This window comes from Protopterus annectens, chromosome 17.part0, assembly GCF_019279795.1.
Source record: "Protopterus annectens isolate FY-2018-M chromosome 17.part0, PAN1.0, whole genome shotgun sequence".
NCBI lineage: Eukaryota > Metazoa > Chordata > Ceratodontiformes > Protopteridae > Protopterus > Protopterus annectens.
The window spans coordinates 791,784,538-791,801,463 of NC_056751.1; the positions used below are offsets into that span (position 1 = coordinate 791,784,538).

General features: G+C 38.0%; 1 protein-coding gene across 1 annotated transcript in view; it reads left to right on the forward strand.

The window, feature by feature from the left end:
- Positions 1 to 2,006: 2,006 nt before the first annotated feature.
- The window catches only part of LOC122791641 (palmitoyltransferase ZDHHC3-like), a gene marked incomplete at its 3' end in the record, with an annotated part of 381,752 nt that continues 366,832 nt past the window's right edge, over positions 2,007 to 16,926 (forward strand). The window contains 1 exon segment of the mRNA XM_044059457.1: positions 2,007 to 2,285. Within this exon segment, the coding sequence (XP_043915392.1) occupies positions 2,161 to 2,285 (125 nt within the window).

The window sequence follows — 16,926 nt, forward strand, 5'->3', positions numbered from 1 at the left end:
GACTGAGGAAGGGACGGTTCAGATGGAACCAAAAGCCAAAGGGGAGGCCTTGGAGCCTCAGTGAGGGTCACTGTCGGCCCCAAGGAAAGGGCTCCCACCTAGGACGTCGGAGCAATGGGCCTCTGGATCGATGGATCCGAAAGAGGAGTATAAGTGGGAGTCCTGGGAGCAGTAGACCCAAACCCCAAAGTGGGATTAGTCTTAGGAATGTTCGTTATCCCCCTGGCTGTTAACAGCTGGTCGCGCAGGCGCACCACATCGACTTCAGACTCCTGGTGGACCTTACAGACACTCCCCAAAGGGGAGTCAGGCCGGTCCAGAAAAGGGCTGTAAGGCTGGCCTAAGAATAGGTCCAATGAGGGGAAGTACTAGATCTGCGTTTGAATTGTCGGCACCGAAGACTCTAACTTGGAAACAGGCAACAGAGACACTAACAGTATCGAGAATGGACTTGGTGCTGAGGAGGCACTCAGAGTTGAGGTTATTATTGGCTCCAAGGGAATTGTTGGAACCGTCTTCAGTGTGGTGAAAGGTGAAGTTGGTGCAGAGACTATTGAAGACAATAAGGTTGGAGCCGTAGTCGTTACTGTAGTTATGACTGGTGCCATAGATGTCGGTGCCGAAGGTATCGTCATGCCCAAAGAGGCAACTGCAGCTGAGCTCGGAACAGAAGCAACAGGAACATAGCAGAGGAAGCAATCTTGTGTTCAGTAGAAGATTTGGGGGCCTTGCCCTTATCACCACCCGATGAAGAGGGATCAGAATGTGGACGTTTTTTGTCCTTCACTGGAGGAGTTGAGACCTCCAACACAGAAAGGGCCTCTGAGAAAGGGGAGGTTAACAGGCCTTTCAACATAAGTTTGTTTTTTCTCTCATTCAACGTCCGCTGACTATCGTGTAAGTCACTGTTGGGGGAGTTTGCCACTGCAGGAAGTGCAATGTTTGAACCCCGAAGTCCCTTTTTTTTTCAGACATATCCAATACACAAAAAGAAAACAAATTACTACTAGAAAGTAAAGAAAAGAAGCAGAAAAGGGAGATACCAGCGATGGTATCGAATGATACCACAAGGGTAGGACAGGGCATTACCAACGATGGTATAAGGAACACCTGATGGGTAGAGCTACATACAGAAATAGGGTACAGAAGAGAAAATGAGTTAGTCAGAAAAAAGTTTCAAAATACAGTAAAATTTGTAAAAATATAACACTTAGCTGGAGAGCTCAGTGAAACGCTGCTATATGGTTGAGAGGCAAACGAGATCCGAGGTAAGTGGGAGAAGGGCATTGTGGGTCACAGCTTAGCTGGAGAGTTTTTGGTATACGTGAGCTTGGTATTAGGCCGACTCGGTTCTGAACCCATCAGTGATGAATGGGAAGATTAACAACATCAGATTTGAGAACATCACATCTTACTGTTTGGCATCCAACATTTCAGTAGGTTTGTGAACAAACGTCATCACGGTATGTATCAAATTTACTAACCCCCCCCCCCTCCATTTTTTTTTTTATTGTCAGCTCTTACTGGGCTCTTGAAGCAAAGCTGCCCCCCTCGGCTCGGCTTTGGCTTTTCTTCAAAAGTCGTTAACTTGCCCACCTCTAACGGAAAAAAGAACTTGCAATCATATTTTAGAATGGTGCCTTGAGTTGTGCTCAAACTGGGGAAAGAGGTAATCTATTTTAAGTGAAGACTTGGGAGCGCTTGGGCACATTAACACATCTCTTACTCAGTTATAGTCTTTGACATTTAATGGAAAGAAAACGTGATTTTTACCAAATGTCATCATCAGCATTTTATATAATAAAGTCGCGTCTTCTTTTTTTTAATGACAGGGTGCGCCACTTAAAGCGCGATAAACATTTAAACAACAAACACGAAACCTTTAACTTAAAATAATTATAGTAGGAAAGGACAACTGACAATTAAAATGCTGACACCAACAGAAAACAAGAACAGAGAAAATCCACATACTACCGGGCGAACTAATGTTACAACCATACCCAACTTTCCTCAACCAGTTAACGAGCTACTCTCAGAACAATCCAAGTACTCTCAGACAATATTTCACCAAGCAATCACGTCTCCGCGCCTCTTAATGGGCGGAAGTGATAGTGTGATGGTACAATTTGAGAGGAAGCGGAAGAGATATGGCAGTCTAAAATGTTGGCCTGCTGTTTTCGGAGGGATCCTTGTGGGCTGTTGTGTATGGTATTAACGTATATGAGCGTTAGCTACGCGGATTACGTGATACTGGGGCACATTTTATTGCCTGTTTACTCCAACAGGTGAGGATGCTGATTTTGCTTTAATTGAGAGGAAGTGATGATAGCAAGGGTGGCACACATTTGCTGTTTCAGGGTATAGTTTACATAGGTGGGGAGTTTTGAGGTGACTAGCAATTTTAAATCTTCCCTGGGGCAGTCTCCCTTTTGCGACTGAAGTTGCTGAGTAACTGCGTATCTACCCACATTGTGTTATGATTTAGACGGTGAACTTTTTAAAATTTAATTCAGTTTTATGACTGGAACTTTAGAGTTGGGGTAGGTCCTTATCTAGAGTACAGCAGTTGCTGTGTTATTTTTTTTTTTTTAACTTTCATAAATATTATTCAGTAGGGGATTTGGGGTAAATCAAAGGATAATTAACCGTAACCTGTTTTATGCCAAGCAGACTTAATTTTACACCTTTTCTCCCCCCCCCCAAACCGATCCTTTTAAGACTGGATTGTCATGTCTGTTTTAACACCACCCGGGACACCCTTTAAATATCGTTTAAAAAATTGAGTAAATAACAAACGTCTGCAGTTTTAAGCATTTCTGCGCACAAGACAGTTGCATTTTCTGTTAATACCTTTTAAGGGGATTGAGAGCAGCCCCCATTCACCCCAATTCCGCTAATTCTAAAGTGGCATAGGTGGTAAAGCAGTACGAGTACCTTTCCCAACAGAAGTACAATTTGCAGGTACAGCTGGTAGGATATTGGTGTGATTCTGTAAGTGGGTGGGATATTACAAACTTTAAGTGACATGCATTGACTTCTTAAGTTACACTATAGTTCAGAGTGAAGGGATACAGTAAAATGTCATGGGGTATTGATGCACAACTACTGACCCTTTTTATGTGGAGTGCTTATAGGTGCTTACTGTTTTTACATAGTTGTTTATCTTGAGATGAACTGGCCATGATTACTAGTTGCCCATCACAAGATGAAGTAGTCCTAGTAATATATATATATATATATATATATATATATATATGTGTAGAGAGAGAGAGAGATCAAGTAAGACTGGTAAAAAATTATTCATCCTTGTCCAAGACACTCCCCCTTGTAACAGCTGTATTATTTATTTAAGCAAACATGCTTAATTATCAGGTTGAACCACGACAAATTCCTCCACACTCCAGTTAATTACAACAACCAAATAAAATAGAATGCACTGAAACTTAAATAAAACACACAAACGATAAACTCCAATGTTTTATTCTTCTAGTGCCTCGGTGTCACCACCTTCTTGGAATATAAAAAACTTCCATACAGCTTCACCTTTATACAATTTAACATAAATTACAATCAATCAAACCTACTTTGTTCTTAAGGCAAACACTTCCAATTTAATTTATTATTCAGTCCCTTGGGAAACAGTGTTATATTTTAAAATATATATTCTTTATACAATAATTTTTGTTTTAAAAAACTTTCATCCCCTAAATGCAATTGATTTGTTCTAAAATAGTACCCCATAAAACAGTAGCATCACCTTGATGTTTTGTTTTAAAATGTAAAGAAACTATTTTGTCCTCCCTTTGATGAGCATCTCTCCGATGTTCCATAAACTTAGTGCGGAACATCCTTTTTGTTTCTTCAATGTAAAACAGCCCCCAAGGGCAACATAAAGCATATTCTTCTTCTTTTTTCGGCTTTTCCCGGTTAGGGGTCACCACAGCGGATCACCGGTCCTCTCATGACTGGCAGTAGAGTTTTTACGGTGTGGAGTTGCCAGCCCAGTGTACACACGCCTAGGGCCAATTTAGAGTGTCCAGTCCACCTACGGCTTGTCTTTGGGATGTGGGAGGAAACCGGAGCACCCGGAGGAAACCCACGCGACCACAGTGAGAACATGCAGCCTCTGCACAGAAGGTACCCCAGTATATGGTCGAACTGGAGAACCTCTTGCTGTGAGGCAGCAACGCTAACTGCTGCACCACCGCGGCCGCTTGGCAACATAAAGCATATATTACCCCTTTACTTTCACAAGTAAACACACCCCTAGTATTAAATTTGACATTGTTGATGCATTCAGCTATATTCATAACATGTGAGCACACCCCACATTTACCACATTTCCAAGTCCCTAAATTTCTTAAGGGTCTTGGTATATCAGCTACTGGCATAGCAAAAGCTCCATGTGCCAAAATGTCTTTTATACTTTTACCCTTAGTGTATGAAAAAGTAGGGTGTTCCGGTAATATAGTTGCTAAAAATATATCCTGTACTAAGTACTTCCAATAATATTTAACTAAACCTAGAATTTCATCACTTCTAATGTTGTATAAGGATACAAAATATATTGGATCTATTTTGTGCTGGTCACAAAATGTATTATGATGTTGTACTACACCCCCTTTCCTTTCAATTGTATATCCTCTTAAACGATTGATAACTTTAACTTCTGCTTCTTGCACATTTATAGGGTCGTATCCCCTTTTTAAGAACACATCTACTGTTCTCTTAATTTCATGTGCCAAAATATCTTTATCATTACATATTCTTGATAGTCTTAAAAGCTCTCCGTAAGGGAGAGCTTTTAATATAGGGGGGATGACAACTAGTGGCATGAAGATATTGACTGCCATCTAAAAACTTTCTCTGCACACCAGTAACAATGGACCCATCTTCTTTTCCTTCCAGAACAAGATCCAAATGTACAACTTTTGGGCCTTGTTGTAAACCATTAAACAATAACCCATATGGCTTATTATGGAGATCAACCACAAAATTGTGCAACTCCTGGCGACCATCTTCGCAAATGAAAATCCGGTCATCTTTGTATCTAAAATAAAAATTTACATATTTCTTTACAGAACTTCGTTTAGACAAAAACGTATCTTCAAAAAATGACATTAATAAATTGGCATACATGGGGGCAAATTGAGCCCCCAATGCTGTTCATTGCTTTTATCTAAATATTTGATTTTCATAACAAAATAATTATTTTTTAAACAAAAATCCACTAACTCAATAATAAAATTAGAGTGGATTATTCCCCAGAGATTGCATGATGGCCTTCACACCATCACTATGTTTAATTGAGGTGTACAGACTTTTTTATGTCAAGTACCACCCAGTACTTTTTATTCCATGTTACTGAAGAAATTCTTCTCAAAAAAATCAAAACTGTCCTGTATATATGCAGAAGTTCTCTGAGCATAAGAAAGAAACAATTTGTGTAATACCAAACCTATGCTATGAAGAAAATATCTGCAGGCCGAAATAATAGGCTTGCCTGGAGGTTTTATCATACTCTTATGTATCTTTGGTAAACAGAAAAAAAAAACAAAAAAAAAAAAACAGCCGTTTACTTTGTCTATTAAACAACTTCTCTTTCTCATCCTTATCAGTGAAATAGCCTAACCTTACACCTTTTTCCAATATTTTTTCATATTCCACTAGAGCCTGCTCATACACCCTCCTCTCACATATTTCATATACTTCCTGATTTTATAGGTGGTCCATGCACATTTTGTGATATTGTGCTACATTCATAATCACTATTTTATTGCCTTTATTGGCCAGTTTAATTATTAAATCTTTATTTTGTAATTCCTTTAAAGACTGCAATTCTTTGAATGTTAAATTATATTCACTGTTGCCCTTGTTAAAGTTAACCATAGAACTGATCTGTTCATTTTCAAAGGTAGGAACAAACTTATTTAATACAGGAACATCGGAAGTGTCTATTTTACAATAAGTATTTATATCTTCATAATCAACAACAGTATAGTGTGTGTGTATGTGTATGTATGTGTATATATATATATATATATATATATATATATATATATATATATCTTATGGGTCTACTTCGTATGACCTAAATTTCATATGATCAAAATTCATTTGACTGAGACCAAATGCCCTAAACTTCATTTGACCTAAAACTCATTTGACTGACAATGATCACTGGCAGTCTGTAGAGCACTATAAGGTAGGTAAAAGGTATATGCCCTGTTCCCCACTGTAGTGCAACCCTGGAGTTAGAGTATATAGTTGGGGGGGGTGTGGGGGACATAGCCCCCCACAAAATTCAGTTTTACTGAACAATATAAAATCAAACCACAGAATATATAATCCAACTAGGTGGGGGGCTACAGCCCCCCCAACTATATATTCTAACTCCAGGGTCGGGTCGCACTACAGTGGGGAACAGGGCATATACCTTTTACATGCCTTACAGTGCTCTACACACTGCCAGTGCTCATTGTCAGTGAAATGAGTTTTAGGTCAAATGAAATGTAGGTGAAATGAAATTTAGATCAAATGAAGTTTAGGTCATTTGGCCTCAGTCAATATATGCCTGTATGTATGTGTGTGTGTGTATGTGAATATGTATCTATATGTATGTGTATGTGTGTATATATATATATATATATATATATATATATATATATATATATATATATGTGTGTGTGTGTGTATATATGTGTGTGTGTGTGTGTATATATGTGTGTGTATATATATATATATATATATATGTACACACACACACACACACACACACACACAGTTACTTAAACTGAAGTTGTAGCATACTAGATAGAATCCAGTATGTCAAGTAAGACTGGTAAAATAACTTCATCCTTGTCTAAGACACTCTCCCTTTGTAACAGCTGTATTATTTATTTAAGCAAACATGCTTAATTATCACGTTGGTTTGCCCTTGGTCATGCTGATGTGCCTTTTCAATCCCATGTAAACTTAGGAGAAAAATTAGTAATTGTTTATTTAAGGACATACCAGAGTGCACAGTAGCAGGCACCACCTGAGCTGAGCAGGTATGCAGGAAGTGGACTTTCTGGTCAGTAATGTACCACCTGAGTCACCCAGGAGGTGTAGAGGGATAAAGCCATAACTATGGTGTAGTTGACCCAGTTTTAATTAGCTGCTTGGGTGATTGATGGATTGGGGAGGCATGGGTGTGCCCATGCCATGTGTAGAGGGTATTTATTGATGATGCTCCCCTAGGGGAGGTGTGGTCCAAAGAGGGAAGTTTCCCCTCAGATGAATTGCTGAGTGAGGGTAGTGCCTTAAAAAACAGAATGTAATCAGAGTCGACTAAGCCACCATCATGCCCTTAAATTCCATGAATGACCCCAGTGATACAGCAGTAAGTCTGTCGGGTCTGTGCGGGAAAGGTAACAAATGGATAAGAGTGGCGTGGAAGTGGGGTATTGGGGGCTGGGCCAGTGAAAGTGACATTCCAAAGGAGCCAAAAAAGTAATGTGTGGGATGTACACTACTTCTGTAAAATAAGGGCAGGTTTGTGTGAAACCTGATGTTGAAGAGGTGACAAAATAAGACGGCATACTATCCATCTGGGAGCTCCCCCCTTCCAATGTAGTATCGCAAGGCACTTAAAATTGTGTGTACAGCAGGGAGTGTTGTTGACCCTGAGTCAGTGAGTTTTACTGTTCACAAAGTGCACATTAAAGTTAAAAAAAATCTTTTTTATTACATTTTTAAGAGAATTTGAAAGATTTACTAACCATCCTTGATTTAGGTCCTTGGGACAGAAACAGAACCACACTGCTCAAATGATAAATGCATAATGGTGTCCTATGTAAATAATCCTTGAAAAATAGGCCGATAAGACAAATTAAGTGACTGATTTGATTTAAAAAAAAAAAAACAAAAAAACTTCCACACCACAACATTGATGCTGTTTTGTATAACACCTACAATTTTATTATGTTTTGGCAAACTACAAGGCAGGTTATAAAACTCTTACTAGCCATTAATGTGAACACTTCAGCTTTGTTTGCAAGATATAAATCTTTCTAGTTATGCTATGTACATTTGCAACTTCTGTGGGCTATGCTTGTACTACCCATGGAATGCACAGTGGCAAACCCTGTCCAAACCCTGCCTTCATCCACACTGGCTGGCTTTTGTTTTCCAGCATATTCATACTGCAGGTGGAAGCAGTACTGGATTTTTTTTAATAAAACTTGATTGTGTATCTGCAGCAGAACAGCAGCCCCCTTTATGCATATGATACAAAGCTCTTCTAAAGTACTGCGTATTTACAGTAAGCCTTAACATCTTGGGCAATCGCCTACAAAGTCTGGCGATTGTTTATACTCAGGATGAGCAGTAACAAGCGCCGCCTCCTGGTGTGATGTGGGCTGACCTTATAGTGTTGGGTCTCTTGTTTTTTTTTTAATGAATAAATGATTGTATGAATCTTGAGATTAAACAAAAACTGCGTAATGTCTATCAGGAGCTTATACCCCACCCCCTGTAAAAGACTGCTAGGCACTTAAAACTGTATAAAGTAGGTGGGTATATGGTCTCAATATGCATACTTTTATGGGCACCCCAGTAGTCAGTACATATGCCAATTGGGTTTAGACCATTGGGGAAAAATGCATGTTTTTGGTAATACAAATGATCTGTCGATTAAGTATGTAGGATTTTATTCTTGTTTCATGGATGATGCATTTTTAATATGGATGGGAAGTTATGCTGATTTAGTTACTTATTGGACTTTTTTAGATGCTACTTTTGAAATTTAAAATGTGCTGTTCCAAGGAGAAGATAAGTTTCCTTGACATGTTTGTTTAAAAAAAAATAATATAGTAAGTACCACTGTTCATAAAAAATATGTCCAAGCTAATATAGACTGTTACATAGGTCAAGTATGCATCCACCCCATATTTTTAAAAGTGTAATTACAAACCAATAAATATTTAAGGTATAGTAGGCTTAACACCAGTGAAGAAGTTTGTCATAGAAGGGAGAAATCTCTAAAGATTTTAGAGAAAGGAATGCTGAAGAAAGTCTTCTAAGTAAAATAAATGCTAATGTGGAGAAGAAAAGGGAAGGTAGAGCTAGACCGTTATTTTAAATATGCATCTAATAGCAATTGTTCCATGAGATCGTATAAAATCTAACCATGCAAGTTTAAGATTCATTTCAACGTATAATGTCAGAACTAAGAAAGTGGTAGATATGATTAGAAATAATTAGAGTATTTTGAGTGCACATCCTGAAAGAAGACATTGTTGGTAGTAGCGTTCCACATGTTTTTCTCCTTTTCTGATAAGAAAAAAACAATTGTTAGACAACATTTTTATACATCCAAATACTGGTAAGAAATTTATATGCAACTGTTTTGCAACATATATCACTGAGAATGTGGTATATCTCGCTACTTGCTTAGTTTGTCAAGCTTTCTATGTATGGAAATTGTTTAGAAGGCTAAAAGAGAGCATAACTGAGCATATTTCTGAGATTAGGAGAAATATGTGTTAAATGCTCTAGCAAAACTTGTTATGGACAATATTATTGAGCACAGATTTGCTTTTAGAGTGTTAAAAGTTGTTTAAGTAACAGGGTAGGTGATAAAAATAATAAACTGGACCTTGCTGAGTATAAATGGATTCTAAAGTTAAACATGGATAAAAGTCCAGGTTTGAATGTTGCTGTGAACATAAAACCTGTTTTAAAAGAGAAGCAAATGAAACTGAATTTTATTTATTGGTTTAAGAGACTTTGAGTATATGCCTTTAAAGGTTATTTTACATTTTGTTAGCTTCATTGATGAATGTATAGGATTGGTTGGTTGTGTCTTTGAGTTTGTATGTTTCAACTTGCCTGTTTTATCACACTGAAGAAGGGTTTTTAACCTGAAAGCACTGGAATTAAAGTTTTCTTCCTGACGTTACTTGTCTGTTTTTTGTATTGATATAAAAATATCAAAACAGAATTGAAATGGAAAAGAAAACTAGTATACGTCAATATGTAGTAACGAGTGAAAAGCTAGTAAATTTTGACAATGCAAATGCAATTTTGATGTTGTAAAGGCTATAATTTGGGTATCAACATTACAAAGTTGCATCAGCAGTTCTGTCTCGAGACCAGCTGTTAACTTAGTACAGTGTTTAATGTGACTGTTGCTGTCCGGTTGACAAGTGGAGAGATGTTCATTTGGAGCTGAGGAAAGGAAAGTTGAGAAAGTGAAAAGGTGTTAACACTGATATATAGAAATTAAGAGTATGTAAATAAGAAGGGCTCCTAGGATGGGAAGAAGTGAGGAGAATGAGGTAGTAGATAGAAGTGTGGCAGATTGTTAGTACTAGATACTGAGAAATAAGTTGCAAATAAATCATAGGGAAATGAATGCCATTATTATTTCTGAATATAGGAAAAGACTGGGACACAAAAAGGTGCTAAAAGTTTTATTAAGCACCACTTATGCTCTAGTCTCACCTAAGAGTGCAACAGCTGTCAGTGCTGGCCACCACAAAGCCGTGGTTAGAGGTCAAACAGCTTTGCAAGCTGTTGGATACTTCTGTATTGCACACACAGTGTGGCAGAGGGAAGTATACAACAGCTGTTAAAGCTGTTCATTCCTTAGAGGAACATTTTGCTTCCTGCTGTCTGTCTTTCAGCTCCATGCACTGATAAGAATTATGAGATTTCTCAAGTCATCTCCAGTCATAACCAACGTATGTGTTCAGCAGATGAGTAACGAGTCACCACTTAGCTCAACTTTGCTGTGCTGCTTAGGTGACTTGACATCTATAACTCGTATATGTAATAACTTTATTATGATCGCAGACTCTCATAATCCTTTACGTTTCAGCAACCAAGCAGCATGCGTTTTTTATGTAGTATATGGATTTCACACACAGGGCATGCGAGTGAAATATTCAGTTACTGTTTGACTTTTTTAAAAATTGTAGCATTGTTGATTAATCACATATATGATATTTATTGTAGTTTAGATCACTTTGTCAACTTTTTTACTTGCTCACAGAGAAGGCTGTGTGGCAGTTGGTGCAGAGGATTATGTCTCTGACTTTTAACAAGCTGTTTCCAAGGGTATATGGTCTTCTTTTCTCCACCCCAATTTGCCTGCTGTGTGATTCTGAGTAAGTCATTTGAGTAAAAAATGCTTCTGGGTCTCCCCTGTAAAAGATCACTTGTGTCCAGTGGCCTTATCCATTCAACAAATGTATAAAAAATATGTGGGCATGTACTTCAGGGTTTGTTTAGTTGGGTTTCTCTTATAGCTGTCTTGTAAGAGCTTTTTAAAAGTTCCCTTCTGGATGGGTTGTAATCAACCGTCTGTGTAAGATCTTGGGGTAGTGCTTCCAACTTGATAGAATTTTTTGGTGGGAGTGGAAAGTTTGTTTTTGAGAAGGCATTTGCCCATTTTACTAGAAGGCATTTGTCCTTTTTACTAGATTAAGGATGGGAGGGGATGGGTCTTGTCTGAAGTAGGCTTTTGTTATGCATTATATAGAAGTGTCTGCTTTTTCCTGTTATTGGTGAACAGTATAACAGAAGTTTTAAATGTTAATGAGTTTAGAAGCAACTGTCAATTGTCGGGCCTTAATTTGAGTATCACACTGATACTGCCATTTGTGGAAGAGGAAAATAAGTCTTAGTTATTTTTTTCTGCTAATTGAAGTATTGTATGCAGAATTTAAAAATTGACAGAGTATATTCAAGTCAGGGAAGTTCAAAAAAATTTTTTTGCTATTCCTTTTTCTGATGTCCAGTGTTAATAGATGGGAGAGTTTGTGAAATTTTATGAGATTAAGCAGCTCAAGTCTGAGTCTTCTGGAGGCCTGATTTTTAAGAACAAGTCAAGCTAACATGGCATAAAGAGCAGATTGTCAAAGGGAACAATAACCAGAAAATTGAAACAATGATAGATACAGTTGTAATTCCATATGTACTTTAAATAAAGCAGATTGATAATTAAAAAAAAACAAAGTATTGCTGTCGCTGACCCAAATTTAATTGAGAGCCAAACACTGAGCAGTCCTTTTAAACTTTGTGCTGGATATTCCAGGCTGAACAAAAGCTGGATTGGCCACAGACTACAAACATTAAGACTGGATAAAGGTGGCTATTGTTGAAATCCTCTAAAGGCAACCAGCTTTTACAAGTTTGAATTGGACTGAAATAAGTTCCAAGCCACTGGCATCAGTGCACCAGTGTGAAAATATACCATTCACACAAGACAGTTTTCTTGTGCATACAACTTGATGTATTATTTAGGAAAATGGCCTTTGATCATTAGCCACTGTTTTGACCTATTCTTTTGCACTTAAGTAATGTCCCCAATGCCCAGAGTGTCTGATGGAATCAATATTGTGTGGTATACTTAGCAAAGGTGGTGAAAATGTCATACCGGATCAGTTTAACAGCAATTTTTGTACTGTATGCTGCACCCGCCACCATAATACAGGTGTGGGCGAATGTCCCGGTTGGTGGTACAGTTGACAGAAATGTAGTTACTATAAACAGTAGGAATACAATCCAATCAAGGAATGAATATTGGCTTCTGGATGCCGAGTGGTCATCTCATGGGCATTCCAGGAAAACAAATCCTGGATAGTAACATGGGTTTCATTAAATCAATGAAAGTTAACTTTTTAAGTGTTTGGTCAGATTTGGCATACCAAAACTTGAGGCTGAAAAATTCTGACTGTAGGGAAGGTTGTTTGATATAACCTTTTCTTGAGGTGCTATGAACCTCATAGTTGAACTCTGAGTTGGTTATATAACATCAGGGGTTCGGGGAGCTTCCTTCCACGTTTGGAATTTTGATTTTTAGCATCTTTGAGACTTGTGTGTCAGAGTTTTTCAATTGACTGTAATAGACCTGAGCAGTGTGTTTTGTGTGTTTTGCTTTGTATTTAATAAAATAATAAATTATCTGTGTCCCCCCATTATTTTTTTTTCAGCAGCCTTCCTGTTAATATTAGATACTGTTGCAGTTTTTATGGCCCAGAGATAGCTATGTGCAGTGGATATAAATGACATGGGAATGTTTTTGGGGTAACTTTTCAAGTAGGTCATTCAACAACACTTTTTTTAATCACCTTGAGGGTATTGTACTAATCTAGGAGAATGTTACTCTTCAAATGAAAAAGTGTATGAGAAGTGAATCAAACTGTATCCTAATCTTAAAAGGTGCTATAACTGTTTAGACGTACTTCCCCTTTTAGCAAAGTGTAATATATGAAAGAAAATGCGTATAAAATAGCATATTGTTGCATTTGACCCTGTGAGTTATGTGTTGTAGTTTAAGTGAAACTAAACATTGCTTCTCAAATGTGTGTACTTTTGCAAGGTGTAATGTTGCTTGGAGATGTTGAACTAGGTCAAAGGCTATTTTTGTATTTGGACTTTAGCTTGCTGAATCTTGCCCTTCCCATTGGACATAAAAATTGGACACACAACATCTTCCAAAGTGTGATTCAAGGCAACACGAGTAATTTATATAAGGGAGATAACTGCAGTTTTGTTTCTATGAAAGTGCAGAAGGAAATGACCCATCAGTGGTTCTACTGTGCTGAGCCTATTTATTTTTTTTATTTTATTACTGTGCTGAGCCTTTTGTGAGAATTTATAACACAAAATAGAGCAAGAACACAGATTAGGTAATAGGTGTCCTATGTGCAGAATTAGTAACCAAGATGTGTTTTACATTTTTATGATACACAAATACATTTCTAAAGTAAATGTTTGACAGTAGCATTTTGAGATAAAAATGAAAGTGTCAAACACAGATATTTTTTCCCATGTGCCTGTGAGCTATTGGCTTCCTCTAGTTGGCCTTAATCAGTTTCATTCCAGTGTGGGGTGAGAGCCTTCTGGAGGGCCGTCATCCAGGCAGTCATAAAATCAGTTTAATCCCTCATCCTTCTCAGATTTACATTCCAGTGCTGACCTTGTTTTAGCTTCAGGGATTTGTCTTCACCCCACCCAGACCAGCACTATCTGCATTTAAGCATGGATTCTAATCGTTTCCAGCCCATGAACTGTATGGCACGCAGAACCACATTGCTGTTAATATACTGGTGAGAGAGGCCGGGGGGGGCGGGGTTATTCTATTTTACTTTTAAGATCTTAACACTATCCTTCACAAAACTGACTTAAATGACACAGAAGCAGGAAATTCACAGTAGGCTTTTGACATGTGCAGTGGCTACATTCCCATGTACATGACATGGCCTCTGTTTCACCTAGAGACGTGTATAGCAGTGGATTGGTCTGTACCTCTTCCCCAGATTCTTCTTTAGTTATTGTGTAACCTATACAGCATAAGTTGAACACTTTAAATATTTTTGGCATAAACTTCTCAGCTTGTATAAGATTGTATATGTTCTGTGTGTGTGCTGTGGATACGGGCTAGTGTCCTTGAATCTACTTCTCTCTCTCTCTCTCGCAGTTGTTGCTGCCCTCCTCATTAATGATGGCAACTAATTGTAATCACAAAGGATTCTGTGCAGGAGAGCAATCTGGCTAGCGAGAGGTATAATCCAGCAGTTTATCACCACGTAGCAATATATTCTCTTGTCAGTTAAAGCTTTACAGATCTTTAGCTTCCTGGCTTAGGAGTAGTCACAGATCTTGTTTTTTTTGGAGATGTAGTAGAACAGGACCCCTCCCCCAAGGTGTGCAGTAGCAAATCCTGTCAAACTCCGCCCAACACCCAGTGACATGTTGGAGTAACGGATGCATATTTATGCTGATGTCTTCAATGGCTGCATGAATAAAAACACACAAATAAATATATATATATATATGTGTGTGTGTGTGTGTGTGTGTGTGTGTGTGTGCATATATATATATATATATATATATATATATATATATATATGTATGTGTGTGTATATATATATATATATATATATATATGTATGTGTGTATATATATATATATATATATATATATATATATATATATATATATATATATGTATGTGTGTATATATATATATATATATATATATATATATATATATATATAACATTTTTGCAGGGGGGACTATGCCCCACTGCACCCCTCCAGTGCGGGGCTGTGTCCCCCACATCCTCTGCAATTTAAATAGACCAACTCTGAGATTGCACTGCGGTGATGAAATGGGTAAATCACAGCCAGTTGGCATGCCGGTCACACAAGCCATGCCCAGTTCTATATGGAAAGCCTGGGGAGGAAATGTTCTCCTGCAAAGCGTTTTGTTTTTAAGAGAGATCTTTACCCATGTCGTATATGATAATCATGTCATCATGCATGTATATAAATTAAAACAAACGTTGACATGGCCTAGTTCTATTATAAGAATATTTCCATGTTTTGAGGATTCTGCACTGTCACTTTTTTCCAGTCCTGGCACCAGGATTGGGCACTTTTTTATCCTGAGTCTGGTGCACACAGCTATCTTTTTTTTTTTTTTTTTTTTAACATATTTCTGCCCATAATATATGCTATATAAAATGCAGTCCATATATCGGCATCATCTTAGTGAGATTTTGTGAAAAACAGAGTCCACCTCATGAAGGTACTCACCAAGACTTGAAGAATTCAATTCCAGCAATACTACTCTCCTTTGCTTGCTAATTTCTCTCTCCATTCAGACCCCACATCCTATGTGTAATTTATCCTTTTTCCCAGCAAATGCAGTTACAAACTTCATTTATAACATTTTTATAGGTTATATTGAAAAGGCTCAAGTTTACACATCCTTTCACACTGCTGGAAAATATGCATTTTTATACATTAAAACGCACTTTGTTTAGTTTACTTGCTAATTTTGTTCACATCTTGCAAAGTGACTGTGAAAACAGTGGCATATTATTCCAAGATATTACTACTGCCCCCCATCTTCACCTCAGGCAAGTTTTCTTCAAATACCCTCTAAAAAACGATGCTTGAGAAGAAAGTGCGCACCTTTGGTACACTGAAATTTCTTGAGAGATCTGTATTTATATTAACTATACCATTCTTCTGGATAGTCCATTTTGTAGGACTGCAAGTCTGTAAATACAGCAAACACCCCATGGATCAAAGCATATACTTGTACAATAAAGTATTGATTTGTGGACTCAAATGTACAGCAAAGGGGTAGGCACACTCTGTGCTTTGTGTTGGAGTCCCAATAAACCATATTTGGTTTGTTCTTTCTGGTAGTGTCTTAAAGGTCTGTCATACTGTAGTGACGTAATTTCCTTTGCTACTTCAGTGTCCTAGATTATGGCTTGACCTGCTGTGCATGTCATAACTGAATGGCCTCCACCTTGTGAAGCTTTGGCCATGTCTTACCAGCACCCACTACATGATGCTATTAAGTTGTGTATGCCATTTCTGTCTGACTCTTATTGGTGTTAATAAATCTGCCTTTTTTAGTCTGCCCATTCCCACCAAAACATGTTAAGCTTACTCTTGCTGGACCATGCTTCAATTTGCAGAATCATTCAGGTAAGCGATAGCACAATCCCTCTGCTCTTGCTAGGGTGTAACCTATCAACATATCTGAAGTCACTTGGCCATTTCCATCACAGGGGACATCCTAGTAAACTTGTATAACATACAAGGGGGTCACAAAAAGTGACCCCCTCACCCTTGCTGTAGTTTTCAGGGGTACCTGCCAGGATCTCTTGACCAGGTCAGTAACAAATACTTGAGGAGAACCAAACTGCTGTAAGGCTTCATCTGTCCTGCGTAGGTGTAATTATCTGTGTGTGGGACTATTCATTTTCAGGTGGTATACACAAATCCTGCCACTGCAGATAGCAGCATCTGCAGTTCCTTTCACAGGGTTTTGTTTAACCCCCACTCAGGTCCTCTTTAAGGGGCCTGTTTGATGTGTTTCTGAACCACTGCATCCACATGATTCTCCAGCAG